We start from the raw sequence: 17334 nt of genomic DNA on the forward strand, positions 1-17334 counted from the left end.
CATGATGCTTCACGCACAACGCTTCGCCCTCTCCGCGGCATTGCCCTTGTTCCTCATCGCCTTCATGCTACAGATCGTGGCTGCAGGACCCGGCTTTCTCAACGAGCAGTGTCAGAAGAACTAGGTGTTCGACCCTGTCGAAAAGATTGCTGGCACGTACTGCTTCGACCACGTCTGCAACCGCAACCAGTGGAGCCAGATCCATCTGGACAAGTGCATCACCAACTGGAAGGGCCAGCTCACTCCTGAGAAAGAGTGCGTTTTATTTTTCCTTTCCTCCTCTCGAATCGTTCGTGTTGTTGATGGAGATTGTGCTTCTGCTATTCGAAGAAAGAGGGATCAAGACTGAATGACTGTCTGACGCTCTTACAACAACAACAGTGGCAACTTCCTCGACTCCTGCGACAAGTGCCTCATCTCCGACGACTGGTACCGCCTCGAGTGCTGGTGCAAGACTGATGTGGGCAACGTCGTCTTCTCAACCATCGAGATGAGTATGTTCATTCTCACCCCTTCTCGTCTCCCCTCCCCTCACCGTTCCCTCACTGTCTGATCACTACCATGCCTTCATACCACACACAAACAAACTCTAATCTGTGCCTGCTTCTTTGAAAATGCCAGACTCCGTCCTGCACAACTGGTTCGGCTGGCTCTCCTGCTTCGACGAGCACGAGACCGACATCAGCCACGGATACCCCTGCATGGAGGAGGACGGCTGGCAGCCCGACCCGGCCAGCCACGACGACCACTGCAACGACGGCTGCACAGAGGTGATCCCCGGCTGGGACTTTGACCCGCCCAACAGCGACGGCCGCCGTCAGCGCGAGAACGTCCAACCCGTCTAAATTACTTTGCCGACTGGAAAATTGTCGCCAAAGCGCGGCCGTCTCGGCCATGGCATGTTTTCGCTGACACTGCCGGGATTAAAGCCTTTGGAGGAGAAAGACTGGTGCTCGCGGTGGGCCAGGCAGAAGTTCAATTTGCGCGTTGCATTATGTTTTGATGGTCAACGGACACACGAGTTCCCAACGGCATCATGTGGGCACAAGACCAGAGAGCGTCGGCAAATCCTCAAATCACTCCAGATAGATCGTGTTCCAGCAGCATGATGCCATTTATGTTCATCACAGACGTCCTTTTGGGGATCTTCAGCAGTCCAAGAAGAATTTTCACATTTTTGCGTTTCCCATGCCGTTCGTAGCCTGCAACTGCAATCCTTTCGCTTTACGTCATGTCGTGCCTCATTTGTCCCAGTCGTGCCCAGAGACATATCTACCACTTGCCCTTGACCCTCAAGTCCCGCGAGCTGAACCCAACACTGACCTCGTACTGTCCCTCCTCTACAATGACCCAGTTCTGCCTCACGACGTCCCAGTAGCTCAGATCCCGCCGCGTCAGGTTGAACTGGACATTCTGGCTCTCCCCGGCGTCGAGCTCAATCTTCTCAAACCCGCGCAGCACACGGACGGGGAAGTCAATCTCATCCTTCCCAGCAGCAGCAGCAGCTGCAGCACTGCTAGTCCCCTCCTCCTGCCTCTCCCCAGCCGCAGCCGAGGCCGCGGCAGTCCTCGACCCCGGATACGAGATGTAGACCTGCGGCACCGCCTTGGCTTTGACCGCACCGGTGTTCTTGATGGCAACATCGACAGTGACATATGTCGCCCAGAGGTCAGGGTTGCCGCCCTCGTCGCCACCAGCACCGCTGGGTGGCTGGACCACATCGTAGCCCACGGGGTAGGGATACTTCTTCTGCTCGAGGGCTGTGTTCAGCTTGCCCCCGTCCTCGATGGGGATGAATTCGTCGACGGAGCTGAGGTACGGGTAGACAAACTTCTTCAGCTTCCTGAAGCCCTCGGGGAAGAGCGCCTCTTTCGGGTCGGGGATCTTGTCCGAATACTGGGGAGGATGGGCAAAGTCCTTCTGTCTCGGAGCGGGAAGAGCGACCTTCTTGTCGCCCTTGGCGCTGGCGATCTTGAGATCTGAGAGCTCAAAGGAGGTGTAGCTCAGGCCGAAGCCAAACTCGAACCGCGGCGCAATCTCGTACTTGTCAAAGTGCCGGTAGTCCACGTACAGTCCTTCTTTGAAGTCCTGCTGCGGCACGACTTCGTTGGGCGTGTACAGGATGCGCGCGCCCTCGCCGTAGTCGTCGAGAGACTTGCCGATGGTCCAGGGCAAGTGGCCGCTCGGGCTGACGTCGCCGAAGATGACGTCGGCCAAGGCGTTGCCGCTCTCCTGGCCAGGCAGGTTCGCGACGAGGACCGCTTTCACGTTGGGCAGATCGATCCAGTTCTCCATGACTACAGGCCCGACGGTGTGGATCACGACGAGCACATCGCCAGTCCCACCGCCGCATCCGCTTGCCACGCCAATAATCAGGTCGTCGCCGCCTTTTTGCAGCATCAGGTCCGGGCGGTCACCCTTGACCGAGTCCCACGCGCGGTAACCCTCGCCCGAGTCGGCATTGGCGAAAACAATACAGACGTCGGCGTCGGCAAGGATCTCGTGCTGCTTCGAGAAAGGTGGGCTGTTGGTCAGGTACGAGCTGACGTTGACGGCGCCGTTGCTCGCCTCCCAACCTTTGCTGAGCGCCTCGAGGGGCGTCACGAGGTAAGGGAAGTCGACTGCTCCTGAGCCCCAGCCGCTGGCCAGCGTGCCCTGGTTGCAGTCACGGTCGGGGCATGCATTCGGCCCATCCCCAGGTCCGGCATCTTCGCCAAAGATGGCAACTCTCAGCGGCTTGCCGTCCTTGCGCACATCGCTCTTCTTGGGGCCTATCTTGCCGTCCCTCGTAATTGGCAGAAGACCGTCGTTCTTCAGCAGCACGGTACCCTCTGCGGCAACAGCTCGTGCGACGGAAGCGTGATCCTCCATAACATTGACATAATGGTTGACCTTGACCTTCTCCTGGTCGGTGGGACTACCGGGCGCTTCGACGCCATACTCCTCGTCTGTCCACGAAGAGAAGTTTGGCCCCTTGGGATCGAACCTGGTCTCGTCGTCCTGGCCAAACTGGTACCACGCAGCCACGATCCTGGTAACCATATCGTTCAGCCGAGCGACCGGCACAGACCCGTTGAGCACAGAGCGCGTCAACTCCGCACCCCACAGCGACTTGCCCTGCGCCCAGAACAACCCATCGCCAGGCATCGTCATGTCTAGACCCGCGAGCGCGGTCCCGACACCGCTTCTTTGCGCAAGCCAATCCGACATGACGAAGCCCTGGAAGCCCAACTCGTCGCGCAGCAGGCCGTTGAGCAGCTTCGAGTTGCCGCATGCGTACGAGTTGTTGATCTGGTTGTAGCTGCACATGACGCTCGCCACGCCGGCCTTGACGGCGTCGCCAAAGGGCCACATGTACAGCTCGTGCATGGTGCGGTCGTCGACGTTGCTCGAGATGGCGTTGGGCAGGCCCCACTCCCACGACTGGCGGAAGTGCTCCTGCTCATTGGCGACGAGGTGCTTGATCGTCGCCATCACGCCCTCGTCCTGCATGCCCTTGATCGACTGCGCCGCGGCGATGCCCTGCAGGTACGGATCCGCGCCGAAGCCCTCCCAGTTGCGCCCACCCGCAGGCATGCGGCCCAAGGGGCCAATGCAGGGCCCGAGGATCGCGTTGATGCCCTTCTTGCGCGCCTCTATCGCGTGGGCATTGCCCCACTGATACATAAGGTCCTTGCTCCATGTTGCGCCGACGGTCACGCCCGCAGGGAATGCGGTCGAGTTGTCCGCAAATCTTATGCCCAGCGGTCCGTCCTGGAGCGCCAGGGAGGGGAACCCGACGTTCGTGGCCGGGCCCGTGTTCCCCACGGCGGGACCCATCTGCCAACCTGTGCCTGTCGTGATGTTGACCTTCTCCGGCAGCGTCATCTTCGCTACGAGAGCGCTAGCCTTCTTGTAGCTCTCTGCCCACGTCTTGGCTGTGCCGCCCTTTGGAGTCGGGTACCATGGGGGTGAGAGCCCGTCTGGTGGAGCCTGCGTGTATTTATCCCAGGCGACGTAGCTTCCGGTGCTGAGAGCCAACCAGACTATGGTGAGGACTGCGACGAAGGAGAGGATGCATTTGCGGGAGCGGCCGGCGAAGCAGCCGATGCAGAACGAGCAGCAAGACAAGCACGATGGGGTCTTGCGGCGGACGCGAAACCCAGCTGTGGCCGCGGAGTTTGTCGACGAGGCGAACGGCGCTGTCCGAGATCGGTGTCGTTTTTCTAGTTTGTAGTCGACGTCTAGCGAGCCGCGGACGTCCTCGTCGTCAGATGAGTTGCGTGAGCCGTCGTGGGCGCCGAGCAGGCCCTGCTTACTGGGATCCATGGTGACTCGTGGTCAGTTGAAAGAGGTGTGTGATGTTGCTGGCGGAATTGACAGGAGTGGCAAGGAGAACGACGTTCTGAGCTGGATGGCCAAGCCGTGGATAATGGCACCCAAGACGGGTTGAGTGGAGGTGCTGTCACACCGCAGTGTGGTTGTCGCACGAGCAGGCGGCAGGCTCCCAGAAAACGAATGCCCCTGCTGCTGCTCTCAATGGTTGGCAGCTTGATAACGCCCCAAGCGACCGTACAGTGAGTGGTGCCTCGAGGCCAGTGCAGAAAGAACAAGAGGGAGGAGAGAAGCAATTCACAGACCGGCAGCATGCAATCAAAGTCTCGGCCAGCCTTGGGCCGCCAGTGTCTAGCTCCAGTCGTCTAGTGCAGGGGTAGAGCTGAGAGCTAGCGACTTCCCCGACCATTCGGGGTGTCCTTCTTCCCCACTTGAGCGTCAGTGATCGGCGCCGGCCCACGGCGGACACGGAGATATGCTCCACCGCCTCAACTGACCTGCGCTTGAGGTCCTTGGCACGCCCAGCAGACACATCTCGATCCGACGTGCCAAGTGCGATATCGCTGTCGGCAGTGCAACACATGTTATTCATTCCTGCATACGCGTCCTGTTGGACCGACTTCTCAAAGTTGTACGTGGGCGTCTCCGGATCATGCCTACAGCAACAGAGCTGCAGATGCATGCAAAGTAATACAGTAAATCAGGAGAAAAACACTCTTCTTGGAGCCCGAAAACATGCCTCCTCAATCACGCCCTCCAGATACCCTCAAAGTATTGGCGTGGTACATCCCTCACCTGTTCCACAGGTATTGTCCGACATAAGTGTGACGGCTGTTGTCAAATGGACGCCTGCCACATCTGCATGAGCGCCGGGATTGTCGTCGTAGACAGTAACCCGGTCCGCTCAGGATCTCTTGGGCCGGCCACGCTTCGCCTTCGCAACTGGGGCAGGCTCCTCGTCCTCCTCTTCCTCAACTGCCGCTTTGGACTTGCGACCAGGGCGACCTTTCTTCGGCTTTGGAGCAGGCTTCTCGGTTTCTTCCTCGTCCTCAGCAGCGGACGGCTCGGCCTCCATCTCGTCCTCGCTTGGTGTGGCAGCCTTCTTTGATGCTCTGCGACCGTGGGGCTTCTTGGTTACCACAGGCTCTGCTTCTTCCTCTTCGTCCTCCTGCTTGACGGCGTTGGACTTGCGACCACGGGCGGCGGTCTTCTTGGCTGGCTTCGAATCTGGCACCGCCTCGTCCTCGTCCTTCACGGCATTTGACTTGCGTCCCGGGCGACCAGCCTTCTTGGTAGGCTTGGCCTCTTCCTCGGACTCCGGTTCCTCTTTGGCAGCTGCAGACTTTCGGCCACCCTTGGCCTTCTTCTTGGGCGGCTCGGCAGCTTCTTCCTCCTGCTCGTCTTCATCGGCTGCCTTCTTACGGCCGCGCTTGGCCGGCGCCTTTTTCTTGGTGACTGGGGCTTCGTCCTCCTCCTGTTCAGAGTAATGTCAATACCGTGGTGCCTAACACAGAGGGCCATGGAGAAAGACATACCTCTGCATTCTCCTCCTTGTCCTCAGCCTTGACCTTCTTGGCCCGGCCACGGATAGCCTTTTGGCCAGGCTTGTTGTACTCAGGGTCCTACAGCAACCACGATCAGTCTCTAGGGAACAACAGGGACCAGCCTCAAACACTTACACCATTGAAGTCCTCCTCATCAATATGGCCCTGTTCGATAACGCGGCGGATCTTCTCCTGAATATCCGGGTGGTCGCTTCACAATATCGTTAGCCATCTGGTGACCCCGTCTCGGCGAAGCCAACAAAAGTACTCACTTCAGCTCGTCATAGCCGTCAATCCGATCGAAGTCATACTCGTCAGTTCCGGGGTCCTTGGCGGTCTCCTGCATGTTCGTGACCTGCATCCCAGACACGCAGCCCCTGCAAAGGCACAGTTATTCTCGCGTCAGTACATGTGCTGAATTTCGCACGCCCCCCGATTACTATTCATGTCTGTCCTCAAGGAATGACTGACCAGTGCTTCCACCGCCAGGAGCCGTGACCATTAATCTCAACGTAAGTTCCCAGGCGGAGTTGACCCTTGGTGATCTTCTCAGCATTGTCCTTGCAGACTTTGTCTTGACAACCGGCTCGGTTGTTGGCCGAGAGTTCTGCACGGTCCACATGATTAGCAAAGAGTGTACGGTATGATTTGCATGATGTATAGTGGCAGGGCGACGCGATGAAGGTGAGGTGAGGTTGTAATGAGTCGTGCTCTTCGACTTGGGAGCTCATCCACCGTGGGCAGCATCCAAGCAAGCCCGCACAAAACTCGGAGAGACGCAGTGGTCGCAGAGTGACGTCAAGAATTGCTCGCGCCAAGCATGGTCCCCTGCGAACTCAGAGACCACAACGCGACGCCGGCCCGTAGAGTAAATGACTTACCGATACGATACGGCATCTTGATGAGTTCGCTGTGGCCGCTATGAAGTGGGTGTCCACAGTCGCAATGCTCTGGTAGAGAACGGTTGTTGCGAACGTGGTTGCGAGCGCAGCTGGGTTTGGCGCAAGCCTAAAGGTGGCTGGGAGCTGCACCACTCTTAGCGTCGAACGCAGTGATATGCTTTGAAAGCGCGCTGATTGCCGTGCGCTTTGTGGGATCACGCTCAAAGAAGATCAAACTCAACAGCCGAGTGTATTTGATGTCCAATTGTCCAATCTCGAAAGAGACGTTCGTGATTGATGTGGCAGGAGTGAAGATGACGGAGGAGATCTCCTCGTTGTTGAGACGCGACCTCAGCGCAGGAAGGCAGTAGGTGCGTCACAGCTGCCCCCAGCAAACACCTGCACTAGCACCCCCACTATGCCAGCGGGCTCCTGCCTGCACGGATTCCCAAGGGTCCCGCTGCCTGGCCCTAGACCCCTAAATTTCAGGCTGCAACGTCACCTAATTTCAAGGTTTGCCTCGACGTGCCATGTGCGAATCACCTTGGGAGGTCATACCAGCGTTTTGCGTGCCCAAGCTCAATTATAAATACGAAAAGGACGCTTTCAATAGATGAGCTACATTTCTACAAAAATGGGCACCACCCGATGTACATGGCCGCCAAATTCTTCGGGTTCACTGCCTGCTTGATGAGCTCGTCCACCTGGCCTTCCACTCCTAGCGGAATGCTCTCGTCCGGCAGAAGACCCCGGACCTTGCGCTTGATGCTTTCAACCACGCTCTGCGGGTTCAGCCGTACGACCTCGTTCTTGCGTTTCTTGTCCTTTTGCAGGTCCAGCGTTGGGTCGTAGATGAAGGCTTCCAGAATCGTCATCAGAGTCTCCTCTTGCTGTCGCAATATGCTCAGCGTCAATTCCGAGCACTTTCTGAATGGCCCTTCGTAGCCGTAAATACCCATGGCGGCTACCATGTTGTGTGTCAGGCGAAACGGCACGCGCTCTGGCTGCGCAAAGGTCAGACCTTTATCAAAGAGGCAATTGAAGTCGACGTGGAAGATGCCGCCGTTGCCTTCTTCCAACAACACGTTTTCACCGTGCCTGTCGCCAAGACCGAGGATCGTTCCCACCATGGACATGACGGCGCACGACCTTGTGTACCGCAGGCGTGCCGAAAACCATGCAGTCGGGTTGGGAAACTGCGAGATGAACCACTGTGGGAGTACAGCCGGGAAGGTTCCCAGTACACCCTCCGTAAAAATGCGCGTGTTTTTGTCCGAAGTGCAGGCGTCCTTCATGAGCGCAGCAAGGTGTCCATAGTTGGGGGCAATCCCCTTGGACCTGTATATGTTGAGCAAGATATCGCGGAGGGTCTTGAGACCATCCACCCACTCAATGATACCACATTCCTCATTCAGTGGTGTCACTGCATATGTACGAATGTACAACTGCCTTCTGCTGGACTCGGCATCACGTTTGAGAGAACGATTAATCATGCCGTTGAACTCCATCAGACGCTGGTCTGTCCTCAGGTCATCCTTTGGCTTGATCAAAAGCCCATAATTGACACCGTTCGAGCCACGAGCTGTCAGCTTCCGCGGCTTTGCGAGCGAGCCCAGGACCAGAACTTCGTCGAGGAAGCAGTCAATGGTGATGACATCCCTAGAGAACGCCTTGTGCTTCCTGACGTTATCTGTGAGAGTGGGCAAGGTCGCCGTGAGGCAGGTCTCGATAGGTACAACCAACGGACACGGTGTACACTTATGATTGAAGTTGAGATCGCGAGTGATGGACGCCATCGTGGTACGGTTGCTCTGAAAGTCTCCGTTGTTACAAGCCATGAGGAGCTGGTCGGCTAACTTCTCGCCCATGCGGAGGAGCGTCTTGACGTCGTAGGAGCCTTCCTCCGCCTTCTTGGTCGACCGCAGTTTGAGAAGAATCTGCTGTCCACGCGCACGGCGTTCGCTCGTCGCCTGCTTGGTAGTCATAATGGCAAACAGGCTCCACAAAGCCTGCCTTGGATGCGCTTCCACAACCTTTAGAATGATTGCTTCCAGCAGCTTGAACACATCAGTGTTAGAGTGTGCAATACGCGCAACAATTTGCGGCAGTGCAGTGTAGAATATGTATGCAGGTATACGCTGCGAGTATCGCCAAAGATATTTGTGTAGGGCCTCGAGCTGAGTCTTGCGACGGTGATGAAGCTCACGTGACAGCGAGACCTTGCCTTCAGGTGCCTTGTCTACTTGCGCCCCGAGCTCCAGCCAGAGTGTGAGGATACGTGGCAGGGTCTGATACAGATACTTCGTGCCGCAGTGAAGTGCACGGATGTAGTTCTCAATGACAAGTTTTGCTGTCTCGCCGGTCAAGTACTCATCACTCTGATCATCTGGCTTCAGAGCCTTTTCTGACTCGAGGACTTTCTTGTAATGTCGCCCCAAGTAGTAGTGCCCCTTCTCCCACGTGCTGTAGTTCTTGGGGACATTCTGATATTGTTGCCGCAACGCGGAGGCATGCGTTTGTCCAGCATTATCAAGCCACTTGGCCAAGAGCAGGTGTGCGCGGGCGGCGAGCATGTTCTGCTGAGCCTCGATGTTCTTCTCTGTCGAATCGTAATCAGAGAAGCTGAAGCTGCTGAACGATTTGTTGGTGATAGCTCCTTGCAGAGTTTGAATCGCCTTTCTCGGATGTCCTTCTTTCCACAAAAGTCTGGCGTGCTCGATAGTGGCTGAACCGTCCCCGAGCTGCGAAGCGTGGAGGACCGCATTGAACGACTGGTGAAGGGATCCAGCTTTTCTCGCGAGGCGAGCGCTCGATAGCCAGAGTGCAGATATATCGACATCGGTGAAGCGAGGCCTGCTCAGAGTTAGCATTCTACAAATGGTGAGGATGTGGGGGTGATTGAGATCATACCTCATCAACTCCATGGCAGCACGACGAATGCCCAGGAGATACTGCTTATCGTTCACGTAAGAGCCCAGCACTGCCAGCCGTCGATCGAGAGTCTTGACGGTATCTTGGACATGTTGTCCGTGCTCTCCGCTTGCACCAGCAATGAGCTCAAGGTCAGCAAGTACATGAGCATTTAGCATTGGCTCATGACACGCTTGCAGGGACGTGGTCGTTGAGAACGTCAACGACGAGCCTACACGCTCTCTGAGCGCCTTCATCTCGTCGAGAAACTCCTTCTTCTTTCCTTTCTGCAAATGCAGCAGTGCCTGGGCGACACAGACGTTGAAGTTCTCTGTGCGATCTCCCTGGTACTTTGCAGTGAACTTTTGCAGACTCTCCCATCGAGTGGTTGCCCATGACGCCTCGACAGCAAAGGGCAGGATGCGATTCACCGTGGAAATGGCGGTATGTCTTTCGATCCCCTCCACATAGTTGAGCAAAACGTCTGCGTGGCCATTAGCATCCATACGACCATAGTCATGAACTCCTGTACAAAACTTACCGTGCTGTCCTGACTCTTTCAAGCATGTCAAGAGATCTATTTGGACATCGACATTGTCCGGGTTTTCTGCGAGCTTGATCTCATACCAAGTTTGCGCCGCAGCCCAACGCCCTGCCTTGCGGTGGCTCAAGACCTGCTGGTCGATGTCAATGACCTGCAGCTGCGCCGATAGACCCTCAAGACCATCAGGTTCGTCGATTTGAGTGTATATGTCTTGCAAACGCTGGAGCAGCCGATTGCGCTCTTCGTCTTCTGTTCGCTTTTCCTCGTCGACCTGTCTGATATGTTGCTCCAGGTGGAATAGAGCTCGGGAGTAGGCCTTGCAGTCAACCGCCCGTTGCGAAATCAGCTCAGCTGGGATGGCATCAAGCAGGATCTGCACGCGATTCATTGCGGCAACATCGGTCGGACTTTGATTCTGTTGTGCTCGTTTACCTTGCAACCAACGCATCGCGTAGTCAAGAACACGAAAGACAGCCTAGGTTATCAACTATTAGCATGGAAGTATATCAAGGTCATGGTATCCCGGTAACTCACTTCGCAGTACAGTTTCTTGTCCTCCCGGTCTGCGTAACTGGCATCATCGGAAATCTCATGCCCCAGCACATTCTGGAGCTCCTTGAGCACGTTTGCTCGCATCTCCTCTGTGCTATCTTCACTAATGATGACATGGAGGATCACATAAGGCAGCAGGAACTCCGCGATGGACAAATCTTTCACCTTGATCACCCGACACAAGGGGTCAAAAATCAGGCCAGCGAATGGGTTCTGCGGATTCCGTAAAATGTCGAGCGTGATGGCACGCAGCCAATTTCCGTACATTTTGCCAGGCCGGAATATCGGGTAGTCTGCTTTCGCATGGGCCATAGGGGGCAGACGATACCGCGACGTCAGGAACGGGGTCAGAACCTCACGCGTCGTCTCCGACATGGCCAAAAACTTTCGGTAGATGGGTTCAGCTTCGCGTGTGCCAGTCAGGCGCACGGCATTGCCAATATCACAGCGCTCCAGAAGTTCCTGCATGACATAGGAGAGGAATCCCTGGAGCCTCGTGTCAGTTGCGGAAAGGAAGGCTTTGACCAGAACTTCCTCCAGCATGAAGAGCACAAAGTCAGTAGTCTCCACAGAATTCTCAAAGTTGTTTCGGACAACAATGTGACGCTCTCCGCGAAGACTCTCAACCCTGTTGGGGTCGAGGCACCCAATCAAGCCAATGCATTGCGTGCAGAGGCTAGTGATCTCGGTGTTGCTGCCGTTATATCGGGCTGCACAATCCAACAAGGCGCGTACGAGCGCGGCGACTACCGAGTCGGGCTGCTCACTGGAGGCGGCGATTTGCAGGTAACTTTGCTGATTCTGTAAGTAGGATGCAAGCTCAGATAAAGCTTGGAGCGTGACTCCGGAGTTCTCATGGCTGATCCTCTCGGACAAGAGAGAAAACGCCGTCCTGGTGTCAACCGGCTGGCGTAGCTCGTTCAGCCTCCTCTCTGCATCTGCTAAGCCAGGAATGTGGCTTAGCGAGGGCAACTTTCCGATGACGACTTCGAGAATCTGGCGCTCTCGATCAAAGAGTGTTCCGATGACAGTCTTCGCCAATTGCTGCGAATCTTCATCAAAGGTTGGCCAGTAGTGGGTGATTAGAAAGAACGTCGTCTCAACCAAAGCCTCGATGTCCTCCTCTTCCATGTGAAATATCATCGCAGCCCAACAAGAGAATGCGGCCGCGCGTAAGTCGTCATGTGACATGGCTGCGAGAAGGCAAGCAGAGATCTACACAATCGTAAGCACTGGCCGGGGTGAGGCGCTATTGTAAAATTGGGGTATAGTACCTGAGGTCGCGCAACTCTGGTGTAGTGCTTTCCATTCCTGAGCATTTCCGCCATTGCCCGTATATAGCGGTGCCTCTCCTGCAAGGGAGCCTTTGACTCGTTGATAACATCCGTTAGGCGCGTCATCAGGCCAAGGGCATGTTGCTGTAAGAATCGTCCGAGAGAACTATTCTTTTTCTGTTTGGCGCTACCTGGCGTCGTCATGAACATGTTTCCCATAAGCTGCAGAGCGTTTCGTATCTGTCATTGAAGTTAGATCTATATCGGCGTCGAAGAGGAGAGGCACGCTACTCACGTGGCTCTTGCGCGATTCCTCTGCGTCGCCTGCAGCTTTGAGCAATTCGAGGACTGTTGGAACGGGTTCGATTCTGACCATTTCAACGAATGTTAATGCGTCAAAGTGAGGCGAGAGAGACCTTAGCAACTTCATAGAGTGGTCGGCAACGTCTTCGACATCTTGCATCAAGAGCAAAGCCAGAATTGGGCCGAGATTGGCAGGGTCGAGGCAAACTTGCCAAGGCTCCGATTCCCCTCGGGCCGCTGCGATGCGTTGGATGACGGCTTTCTTTTGTGTAAGAATCAGCCAAGGCAGAGAGTGAGACTGTGTATAGAGCAGGAAGTCGTCCACGCTCATTTCCATGATTTCAGCCACGAGTCCCGGAAGTTTAGGCTTCACGTCGAGATCTTTGACGACATAATATGCAAGGTTACGCCAGAACGGCGCAAACATGTCGCGGGCCTCAACATGCCGGGCCGAGGCGAGACGTAGAATCTGTCCAGTCAGCAAGGCTTGCATGCAGTAGTAGCTCATGGAATACACAAACCTCGGTAATAGCGGTGGCCGAAGCCATGGCACTCTGATGACCAAGATATTCCATGAGCTTTACGAGGACAAGATTCAGCTGCTCGTCAGATACGACACTGTAAAGGGTCCCAGGTCAGCGCACGGTGGCAGTACATTTGGGCCGCGACGAGATACATACCTGCCGACTTGTGACCAAGCCATGATACACGTCTCGATGAGATGAGCCTGGTTGCTTTCCGAAAGAGAGCGCAAAATGCTCAAGACGTTCGCCCTGTTCTTTGACGTGATTTTGGCGGCATCAGAACCTGCACTTGCGAGAAATATGGGTAGTGTGCGCCTGCGCTTGCGTTAGTTAGGTCGAGTAGGTGATTTCAGCCGGAGATTAACTTACCCCGAACAAACTCGAAGTTCCCGGATCGAGCTTTGCAAGGACTTGAGACACCATTGAGCTGCTGCCGAGCTCTCGAGGTCAAGAAACCTCGGGGCGCGGAAATGAGTTGCAATTCTTCGAAGCGACACCATCGCGTGGAGGCGTGGTTGTCTCGACTCCGCAAATTCAGGGACCTGCAAGATCCATAGGAAGATGTCGGCCACGGCTTCCTTCGTGGCAAAGTCTGCTTCGCTGTTCACAGCATCGAGGGCCGTCACATCACCACATCTCGTGCAGTGGAATCCAGAGAGATGAAATACGTTCTTGGTGGCTTCAGGTATGCGCAGGGTGTCGTCGCAGGCACAACAAGCATAGCCAAGGAGGTCTATGAGTGCACACATGTTGACTTCTCCCATGGTGGTAAAGCGGTCCCTAGCCGTGGTCAGTGATCGTTGATCAGTCTCACTGGACGATAGACCTTACTTGATGATGTTCCCCAGGCTCGGAGGATTGGGCTCGTCTGCAACTCCGAGAAGACTGTGAAGCTGGTTTCTAATGATCCCAAGTCCTTGCAGCTCGGGCAGAGCTTTGTGTTTCTTGGCTTGTACAGGCGAGGGAATCGTGTCACTGCGTTGAAAGTTCACACCATCAAATCGATCTTTGATGCTTCTATCCATCAATTCGCCCAACAAGGCAACTCGATAGGTTGAATCAGAGGTGTCTCTGATGACCACGGTCCTCAAGATCTCGCAGCATGTCTAGAAAAGGTAAGCATCTAGTATTGGAAACAAGGATGTGACGACTTACGAAGATGTCACGGCTCGTCTCGTCGTCAAAGACACGGTTTGGGAAGCGATGCTCCACTTCTGGAAGCAGTTGTGACTGTACCAGCTTGGACAGATCCTCGTGAATAAGACAGCTCTCTGTGATTTGTGCCAGTGCCATACAGAATGCACGCACCCGCTCAGTGTGCACGTGCAGCGCGAAAGCGGACCAGAGATGTCGAGTTACGTGTACGCAAATCAACACGAGAGTGACGTTGGCCTTGACAACGACGGCGGTATCCAATAAAGCCGCACTTCTCAGTTTTAGCAGTGACAAGATACTCTCCTGTGCAGCAACCACGAACGCGGTCTGTGCTATGGTGTCTGAGACACTGAGTATCTCCAGGCATGCATCGAGAAGCCATGGAATAGTTTCACGATATAGCGGCAAGATGCTTTGCCGTACCTGGCTCTTTGAAAGCGGCAGCAGCATCAACGACAGGAATACCGTGGAGTAGTCTGAAGCTTGTGCCGCGGACAAATTGACAGCATAGGTGCAGCGCTTGCGTGCAGTGTCGACTTGATTTTGATCTACTTCCACAACTCCGAAGAAGGCATCTGGTGGCAACTGCAGCTGGAAATTGGGCTGATTGGCCCCGATGGACAGTATTTCATTGCGCAAAGAGGGAGACAGAGCTATACCGTGTGTCAGCTTACCAATATATCTCTGCCAATACTGGAAACGCCCTTGTGAGTGACGAACCTTGCACGTTAAGCTTGAGATACTGTAATAGTCGAGGAATCAGTGGCCAGAGAAGAGGATGATGGGATGCGGCTGCATAAATATCGGCTAGTAAGAGTTGTATCGGTGCTACGAGATCCGAGTCTTGCTTGTAGCTGACCAGCCTTAGGATTCTGGGCAGAATCCACACCCAAAGCGGTTCAGGGCCCATGAAGAGGAAGACGCCAGGCGCTGCGGTTGTCATTAGGACGGCCGGCGATTCCTTGATGATGACACGCAGAAACTGAACGGCATGGTTGATGATAGACCGCAGCTGTGCCTTGCTCGTGCTCGTGTCTTCAAGCCTAAGGCTGTCCAGCGTCACTCTGGCCAGGACATAGACGAGCATCTGGTTGTGACGGATGTGCTCCTCGGCATTTTCAATGGCCGAGGGCGTGTTCTTGACATGCTCGATGATCTGGCAGAAGCGCAGCAGCTCTTCTGCCTCGTCTGGGCGAGCAGACCGCGCGGAGGCTGTGACCGAGATGTTCTCGACGAGCTGTGCTGCCAGGGTCGATGGCGGTGGCGCGTTGCCCAGGTCCATGTGGACGTCGCCATGCGCCGTGGCGCGACTGTGAGAAGCCGTCCAGCCGTGGGTGGCGGGAGCCATGACGGCCGATCGCACGAGTCCTTTCACGTTCTCTTGCGGGCCGTCTCTTGTCGCATATTTGAGTGGCTTGCTGCTGGGTTCGTGGCATTGAATCCTATCTGGATCACGACCTTGACGCGCGGTCATGTGAGCACTGGCGCTGGCACTTTGCTGCACTCACTGGTGGGGCATGGAAGGCAGCAACGACCACCACCGCCAGGCGAATGCAGGTCCCGCAACACTGTGACCAATGGCATTTTCCCATCAGACGCCTACGAGTACACCATAAGTACGCCCATCGGCAACCTGTGCACTGGGCAATTACTGAAGTCGTACCGTGGGCCACGCATTACATCTGGCAAATCCTGTAGATCATTAAGTCGGGGACATCCTGTGCTGACGAGCTGCAATGTCTCTATGACAAGCACGAGGCCTTCAAACCCCATTTGGAATCACGCCTACTTACTTTTAGGCATGGCTGGCGTGTGTCTGCTGTATGAGGCGGGCTTTGTCGCTGGTGCACAGCCGTGCATACCACCAACGTCATCCAATACCCTGCTGCAACTGTCAATCTGAGTCTGCCTTGCAGCTCTCCTCAGCCTCACCTGACTTACACATCTCTCACAAAGGCTCGTGCCTGCAAGATAGCCTGCAGTCGCTGTCGCTCAATGTTTGCTCGTCCCATTCCAAGGTCGGGTACAAAATCAAATCAGGTCTCGTGCTCAAGTGTCATGCGCATTGCCACCACTCTTCCTTGGGGACGAACGCCAATCTCTCAGCTCAAGGCTGCCACTCACAACATCAGCGCAAACACATACTTCCATACACAATCACAATCAGCAGGACAACCAAGACGAGTCACGTCCGCCGGCTTTCTTGTAGCGGTCCATCATCAATTCCCGCGTAGTCGACTGCGCCATTACTCCTTCCACACCATGGCTACGACCTTCAATGCTCAGCCGGGTAACATCCCCGTCTCCCTCGCGGACGGCCTGTCGCCGAACACATTCGCCTCATTCAAGCCATTTAATGTCAGTTCGTCTTTTTTTTTTTTTGACGCTCCTCCTCCCGATCCGCTCCCGGCATTTGACAAGCGTGAGGAATAAAACGACTGACAATCCACCAAACCTCAGAAATGGCTGGACCAAACCACCCGCTCCCTGGCCCTGCAGGCCAGCAACCCAGACCACCCTTTCCACGATGACCCTTACACGCTCCGCTCCGTCACGGTCCAGGCCTTTGACATGTTCGGCGGGTCGCGGCTGGGCTTCGTCAAGATGACCGCGGACGTCCGCAACGGCGCCGGCGAGTCGCTCCCGGGGGCGGTCTTTCTGCGCGGGCCCAGCGTGGCCATGTTGGTCATGCTCATCCCTGAACATCCCGCATCACAGGAAGGCAGCGGCTCCTCAATACCTCCCGGCGCAAAGGTCAGCAGGGGGCCCCAGGAGAAGGAGGAGGAGGAGGAGCGCTACGTCATTCTCACAGTCCAGCCGCGCATCGCGGCCGGCAGTCTCGAGTTCGTCGAGTTGCCCGCGGGCATGGTCGACGATGCGGGTACGTTCGCGGGTGCCGCGGCAAAGGAGATCAAGGAGGAGCTCGGGCTGGAGATACCAGCGTCAGAGCTGCGCTGTCTTAGCGACTTGGCGGCCGGGGCGAGCTCGTCGACTGGCAATAGTGCCGAGAACAACCAGAAGCACGTACGGGAAGAGGGAGGGGAACGCGACGAAGGTCTACCGGCGGCCATGTACCCTTCGGCGGGAGGTTGCGACGAGTATATCCCAATCTATATGCACGAGCGGCGGGTGCCGCGGGAACAGCTCAAAGAGTGGACGGGCAAGCTCACTGGCCTAAGGGAACATGGTGAGAAGATCACTCTCAAGCTGGTGAGGATGCAGGATTTGTGGAAGGAAGGTGGGCGCGATGCAAAGGCTCTGGCTGCTGTTGCGCTGTGGGAAGGACTCCGCAGGGAAAGGAAGCTTTGAGGGCGATGAGCAACAGGATACCAC

At 55.8% G+C, this 17334-nt stretch overlaps 4 protein-coding genes across 4 annotated transcripts; 1 reads left to right on the plus strand and 3 right to left on the minus strand.

Moving 5' to 3' along the window:
* Positions 1–1084: 1084 nt before the first annotated feature.
* B0I36DRAFT_63726 (glycoside hydrolase family 3 protein) lies at positions 1085–4654 on the minus strand. The gene is made up of 2 exons (XM_046163134.1): positions 4299–4654; positions 1085–4223 (listed from the first exon to the last, which is right to left on the minus strand). Exons 1-2 carry the CDS (start codon positions 4306–4308, stop codon positions 1273–1275), a joined length of 2961 nt encoding a protein of 986 aa, XP_046016399.1. The 5' UTR covers positions 4309–4654; the 3' UTR covers positions 1085–1272.
* A 220-nt stretch (positions 4655–4874) lies between these two features.
* Positions 4875–7068, minus strand: B0I36DRAFT_313677 (uncharacterized protein). Its single transcript, XM_046152660.1, has 6 exons — positions 6740–7068; positions 6330–6465; positions 6131–6235; positions 5994–6069; positions 5850–5936; positions 4875–5788 (listed from the first exon to the last, which is right to left on the minus strand). The coding sequence occupies exons 1-6, from the start codon at positions 6753–6755 to the stop codon at positions 5219–5221; spliced, it is 990 nt and encodes a 329-aa protein (XP_046016400.1). The 5' UTR covers positions 6756–7068; the 3' UTR covers positions 4875–5218.
* Positions 7069–7305: 237 nt separating this feature from the next.
* Positions 7306–15283, minus strand: B0I36DRAFT_420285 (phosphatidylinositol 3; the record flags this gene model as incomplete). The annotated part of the gene is made up of 12 exons (XM_046162155.1): positions 7306–9592; positions 9650–10133; positions 10191–10668; positions 10728–11960; positions 12020–12259; positions 12315–12791; positions 12844–12940; positions 13003–13161; positions 13216–13626; positions 13678–13952; positions 14002–14654; positions 14722–15283. The coding sequence occupies 12 exons, from the start codon at positions 15281–15283 to the stop codon at positions 7366–7368; spliced, it is 7296 nt and encodes a 2431-aa protein (XP_046016401.1). The 3' UTR covers positions 7306–7365.
* A 980-nt stretch (positions 15284–16263) lies between these two features.
* B0I36DRAFT_359000 (NUDIX domain-containing protein) lies at positions 16264–17310 on the plus strand (the record flags this gene model as incomplete). The annotated part of the gene is made up of 2 exons (XM_046158060.1): positions 16264–16359; positions 16462–17310. The coding sequence occupies 2 exons, from the start codon at positions 16264–16266 to the stop codon at positions 17308–17310; spliced, it is 945 nt and encodes a 314-aa protein (XP_046016402.1).
* Positions 17311–17334: the final 24 nt, after the last annotated feature.

The sequence above is a fragment of the Microdochium trichocladiopsis genome (assembly GCF_020744255.1).
Source record: "Microdochium trichocladiopsis strain MPI-CAGE-CH-0230 chromosome Unknown B0I36scaffold_2, whole genome shotgun sequence".
Classification (NCBI taxonomy): Eukaryota; Fungi; Ascomycota; class Sordariomycetes; order Xylariales; family Microdochiaceae; genus Microdochium; species Microdochium trichocladiopsis.

Bases quoted from the DNA above. Each gene is read 5' to 3' on its own strand.
- B0I36DRAFT_313677 (XM_046152660.1), bottom strand. The intron at 6,070-6,130 runs GTGAGTACTTTT...GATATTGTGAAG, and splicing joins GACGGCTATGACGAGCTGAA to CGACCACCCGGATATTCAGG. The intron at 5,789-5,849 runs GTATGTCTTTCT...TACTCTGAACAG, and splicing joins ACAAGGAGGAGAATGCAGAG to GAGGAGGACGAAGCCCCAGT.